Below are 6,000 nucleotides of genomic sequence, written 5' to 3'. Positions count from 1 at the left end.
GAATGGGATGGAACAACATAATGACAATGCAATTTACATCATTTATGTAATTACACATGTAAGTTACGCAATTTCGTCACAGCGGAAGGCGAGACAAAGAACATTTTTGGTGGAAGATGAACTGCAGCAGAATGGAAACAGTGCTGCATATGATGAATACAAGGCAAAATGGACAATGATGCCTTTTTACACCCCTAGCAGCAGGTGAAGGGGGTGGCTGACCAGGGTTGCAGAAGGTGGTAGCAGATCTTGCCAGCGTGATCTCATAGCCCTTCACAGGCATTTCAACCCATACAGGGGTTTGTCGGAATCCCCTTCCAGTGTGGCTCTCTCTCTCTGCCTTCTCTGGTCTGTGATCACTGACCCTGATGCACCCATGTACAGCTCTGCAGACTTTTCCATACTTTTCTCTGAGCAGACTAATGCCCCTCTTAAGAGGGTATCTCTATGTGTGCAGAGAGCATTTTTCTTCATAGAAGAGAAAAGGAAGCCCCTGCACACGTGGTGCACTTGGAACATGACAAATAGGAAGCTGCCTTATACCGAGTCAGACTGTTGGTCCGTCTAGCTAAGTATTATCCACAGTGACCGGCTGCGGCTCTCCAGGGTTTTAGACAGCAAGTTTCTCCCAACAGTACCTGGAGGTGCTGGGGATTGAATCAGGGACCTTCTGCATGCAAAGCAGATGCTCTACGCCTGAGCTATGGCCCTTTTCAAGGCTGTTCCAAGCCCGTGTGTGTAGGATCACACTCCTAGTGGCAGTACAATATATTATAAATTTCATTTCACTTTACAGCTCCCCAATGAGGCCTTTAATAAAAACTTATTTTAATTAACATAAAATTGAACAATATTTCAACATACACATCTATCCTTACAGTGCAATAAAAATGTATCCTCATTGTACAGCATTTTGCATTATGAAAATAAAATGCATAACGAGTATGAATCATGTAAATCTGTAATGCATCTAAAGTTGGCTTTGGCTTTAAAGTCTTTAGAAAGTCATAGAAAATATTGAACATCTAACAAAATAAATAAAACATATTTTAATCAAAGATGCCTAACGATCAACTTCAAAAAATTTCGCAGGTTGGGTTTGTTTGTTTACATTTGCTACTAAATTTCTTTTAAAGAGAACTGGCTCTCAGTAGTGCTCAGAAGTGAATGATTGCACCTTCTGTGATGTGAAAAAATAGAGCTATGTCCATTTTCCAGAAGATCAAAAAAATCCTTCATAAAGGGTCAAACATTTAATTGTTCAATGTAGCTTTTTTTTTTTTTAAGTGCTCATCACAAACCATCCTCATAATTGTTGAGTCATTACTGCTGATGGGGTTTGTTCACCTTCACTTGCGGATCCGATGAATGTGTTAAAATCGTTTCTTTTAATGAGGAGGCTATCTTCAAGCTTCAGAAATCTGGCATGAAGACAATGCCGAGTAACAAGACAAAACCAACGTTTTGCTATTAAACCCTCTTCAGTACAGGCACTGTAGCAATCCAGTGTAATTCAACTTGAAAGGCTTGCTTGAGACAGAGTCCCAAGATGGCAGTTAGCCAAGAGTTCACCGCCGACCTCAAGACATTCTTAGAACACCCAAGTTCTCCGAGGCTGTGTACAGGAAGGCCTTACTGTAATACTGAAGAGACCAAAACAAATCTGGAAATGCATTGTCCAACACAAGTTCGTAGGAGCACTTCCAGATGGACAACATTCACAGCACCGAGAGGCCTGTTCGCTATTCGGGTGGTGGCCGGAGAGTCCGTAGCTTCCTGTCATCCAGCCCCTTCCAGTATTTGAAGTTATTGTCTAGGTGCTGCATCAGATTTGGAAGGTCTGCAAACGCTACAGAAGAAAGTAAACCACATGTTTATGCTCCTGGGAAATACACAGACAGCTGTGAATATTGCATGCTAGTTATGCTAGCTGGAGGAGAGGAGAGGGAGGAGATTTTAGCTGGCCCCTCTCGAGAATGCTGGGCCACTACAAAAACTCTGAAAGAACTGTATGCTAGAGACGGAAGTGCAACAGGAAACATTCACATATTTCAAAGAGGGTCAAAAAGTATTTCCGTTATCTCTGATAGTGTAGTATCTGTACTATTTATTCAGTTTCACACACATGGAATCTGTGGCCCTCCAGATGTTGTTGCCGCCCTGGGCTCCTACTGGGAGAGCGGGCTATAAATCCAATAAATAAATAAATAATAAAGAAAAGAAACTTCCAGTAGCCCCAGACAGGATGGCTAATGGTTAGGGAATATTGATGGTCCAACACATCTGGAGGGCACCAGGTTGGCAAAGGCTGCCTTAGTGCTTAGCTAATGTTCTGTATCTAGTCTTGTTCTGTTTTGTCTTGCTGTTTTGCGTTTGGGATACTCTTGTAAATGGCAGGTCATTCCTGGAAGCCTGTGCTTTTGGTTTAACTTGCAGGTTTCTAGTATTGTTCCAAGCAAATATGACAATAATCTGGCCTGCCTTTTGTGCAGTTGTTAAGAGGATAAGAGATTACTTACCATCCCAAGCATCAAACATGTCAGTGATGAAATAATCAATGAATGATATTTGAGATTTGGGGATACTACAAGTATTCCGGTCGAAAACAGGCATCACAACAGGCAGCCCTTGTCTCTTCTCCTCGTCCGTCTGTAAAAAAAGAAAAGAAAAGGAACTGCACCCAAACAAACCTAATTTTTGACTCTTTTGTACATTATTGTTAATGAGATCTTATATATTCATTCGTTTATTTAAACATTTATAAGATATGCTCTTGGCTTAAAAAAAAAAAGACTGGCACCAGAAGCAGTATCCCAGCCTTTTCCAAACTTTGGGTCCCCAGAGATTGCCGGACTACAGTCCTTATCATTCCTGACCATGGGCCATGCTGGCTGGGGCTGATGGGAGCTGTAGTCCAGCAACATCTGAGAATCCAAAGGTTGAGAAAGAACCGCAGTATACCAAAGCAGATGGAAAGTCAAACACATAACCAAGATTCATTTTATGAACCTTCAGTCAAAATGATGATCGTTAAAGCACTCAATCCATAAAATACAGACAATTTAAAACAACAACAACACAGAGAACTGACCGTTGGTCATGCAACGGATTGCTAAAGAGACTGGCATTAAAAGAAAGTACTTCTTCACGTAGCTCATGGCTAAACTATGGAAATCGCTGTCTCCACAGAGCCTCACAATTGTGTGGGATGTGCTTCTCTCCTCCTTGGCGCGCTATAAAGAAGGGAAAAAGTTGCAGAGGAGAGAGCAGCCACAGGAGCAGCACAGATACGGAAGGAAGAGACAAAGTGTTGCCTCAGTGTGGGAGATGTTGCAGGAAACGACAGAGAACACTTTCTGATCTACAACCCAGTGGCGAGCCAGGGAAACTAAACCCCTTACAGCAGCAGGTGTTGAGGGAAGAGGGAAGGAAGGAGGAAATTGTGCACATTTCTCCAGAGCTTGGAAAAGTTACTTTTTGTGAACTACAACTCCCATCAACCTAATCCAGTGGCCATGCTGGCTGGGGCTGATGGGAGCTGTAGTTTAAAAAAAGTAACTCTTCCGAGCTCTGCAATTACCCCAGGGACAGCTCAACAATTGATTGATTGAAGAGTCCTAAGCCTCCTCTGCTAGAAGCCGGGCCTGCATACACACCATACATTTAAAGCACATGACTTCTGCCAAAGAATCCTGGGAACTGTAGTTTGTTAAGAGTGTTAGCAGAGCAACTGGAATAACGCAAACATTGTCCAGAGAGAAAAGAAACGGATAATGCTTTACTGAGTGAAACTGAACAAGAACAGGGTATACAAGTTGAGTTGAAATAAACAGAGAGCTTTGCCTTACTGAGCTTAGACCTACACAGTGGAAAAACTTCCTTTAGAACTCCATTGCCCTCCAACTCCTCCAGTTGTCAGATCTCAACTGGCTTCTTCACTGACAGCTAACTCCCAACTGACTAGAATCTCCAGCAGAGCCTGCTGTCATCCAGACCAACAACAGAATTAACCCCTTAAGCTACTGGCTGAGTGGTACCTACATCCAATAAAGGATGCTGGGAACTGTAGTTCTCTGAAGAGTAAACTACAGTTTCCAGGATTCTTTTGCCAAGGGAGGTGGTAAATGTGCTTTAAATGTATGGTATGTAAGGACTCACTAAGACCTCTTTAAAGGGAAGACAAGGTTTTGGGGCTCTGAGAGCATGCATAAGTTGAATGCTCTCATTTGAGGGTGGTTTCAGAGCAAGGAGGACGCTATTCTGGGAGATGGACCAATGGTGTGACCTGGTAGAAAGCAGCTTTGTATGTACATTTGCATAATGGGATAAAAATGTGGAAAGTAAATGAAGTGTGCCGATCACACGCTTTCCCTCCTCGTATCTTGAAGACGTGAAGTGGAAGACCGACACCCGTCCACCTCCATAGACCTTTTTCCTCCTAGGAAAATCATCACCAACATTCAGTTGTACTTTCTCCAGCTAGCCACATCTCACCAACCTGTGCAAAATATTCCTCAGAGATGCGACCTGCCCACTCGACACACTGCTCCAGGGGCCGACATGGGTTGGAAACGTCGGCACACTTAATTAGCATCCGCTTGATCAGGATCCGATTTTCAGGAGACATAAGGACGTTTTTGACAGAATCGCCATCTCCATTTGAACCCTTATAAAAACAGTTTACAAACACTTATCATCATCGTCATCTGTGCAGGAACTTCAAATGCAAACAGCTTCATAATGGGTTTAAAGGACTATATGCATGATGTGTTCATACAGATGAATTCTATTTATTTATTTATTTCTATCCTGCTCTTTATAATAGGGCGCTCAGGATGGCTTGCAATAAAATCGAACATGTACATAATAAAAATTGTACACAATAAAGATCACAAAACATTAAAATAAATTAACATACATAAAATGCAATTAAAAGTAAATAAAATTATACACACACACATATTATATATATAGGGAGTGGTACTGAAGGGACTACAGAGGTAAAAATTAACATAGAAGGCATAAAATTAGTGTCAGGCTCTACCCCCAATTCCTCCCAAAGGCTCCTCGGAACAAGATCACTTTCAGAAGTCTCTGGAAAACCATCAGGGAGGGAGCACAGTGGGCTTCTTGGGGTAGGGTATTCCAACGCTTGGGGGCCACAGCTGAAAAGGCTCTCTCCTGTGTGCCTGTCAGTCTAACATCTTTCATTCCAGGCACACAGAGGAGACTAGAGGCAGATGATCTTAAATCCCAGGCAGGTACATATGGGTGTAAGTGGTCCCTCAGGTACATTGATCGAAGGCCATTTAGGGCTTTAAAGGTCAGAACTAGCACTTTGAATTGGGCCCGGAAACAAATTGGGAGCCAGTGGATACACGGATACACACACACACATGTGTCAGGAGAGGGGAGGAGAAGCAGTGTGAACAGTAGGGTCAAAAGGTCAAGAAACCACATAATTCCTGAACAGGGCTTGTCCCTCTCACATTTCATGTCTTTTTGACCACACGTTTCCCCCCTCTATGCCTGTGTGTGTGCTTGTGTGCAATGGTGGCTGGTGCCCACTGGGACTGGTAGGGCGGAAGGCAGAGAGGCCAACAGCAGATGGAGCCAGAGCCAGTGACAGGCCGAGCCAGAGCCAACGACAAGCAGAGCCAACACATTCTGGTTGGTCTCCACCCTTCTTCACGCTGAGTTCTACATGGGCAACATGTAAGTAATGGATGTAAGAAAGAAGGCAAGTGAGGGCAGACTGAGACCGGTGGGGCAGTATCCCATTTACCATCATGGAGTATATCTGCCAGCTGAGGCTGACGGTAAATATCTCCATCTATGAGATGCCACAACACTCCCAGCAAGACCTGGACCAGCAGCTGGAATTTCCAGGAGACTAGGGGAGAAGACAACTTGCCATTGTTGCCCTCCCCGGCACTTCCCTTTTGCCTCTGTCAGGCTCTTCTGGAGGGGAGACGAGGGAGCCAGCTGTAAATCCTCTAG

At 43.6% G+C, this 6,000-nt stretch overlaps 1 protein-coding gene across 2 annotated transcripts in view; it reads right to left on the bottom strand.

Annotated features, from left to right (window-relative positions):
* Positions 1-814: 814 nt before the first annotated feature.
* PDE8A (phosphodiesterase 8A) overlaps positions 815-6,000 on the bottom strand; it is a 184,396-nt gene continuing 179,210 nt past the window's right edge. For both annotated transcript variants that reach the window (XM_061594909.1, XM_061594908.1), the window contains exons 20-22: positions 4,499-4,666; positions 2,520-2,649; positions 815-1,849 (exon numbers count right to left, since the gene is read on the bottom strand). In XM_061594909.1, coding sequence (XP_061450893.1) covers positions 1,743-1,849; positions 2,520-2,649; positions 4,499-4,666 — 405 coding nt within the window. In that variant the 3' untranslated portion in view covers positions 815-1,742. The remainder of the gene's footprint in view (positions 1,850-2,519; positions 2,650-4,498; positions 4,667-6,000) is intronic.

Source organism: Rhineura floridana, chromosome 14 (genome assembly GCF_030035675.1).
Source record: "Rhineura floridana isolate rRhiFlo1 chromosome 14, rRhiFlo1.hap2, whole genome shotgun sequence".
Classification (NCBI taxonomy): Eukaryota; Metazoa; Chordata; class Lepidosauria; order Squamata; family Rhineuridae; genus Rhineura; species Rhineura floridana.
Note: the sequence above shows the minus strand (reverse complement) of the source record. Positions and strands in the feature narration are given on the sequence as shown.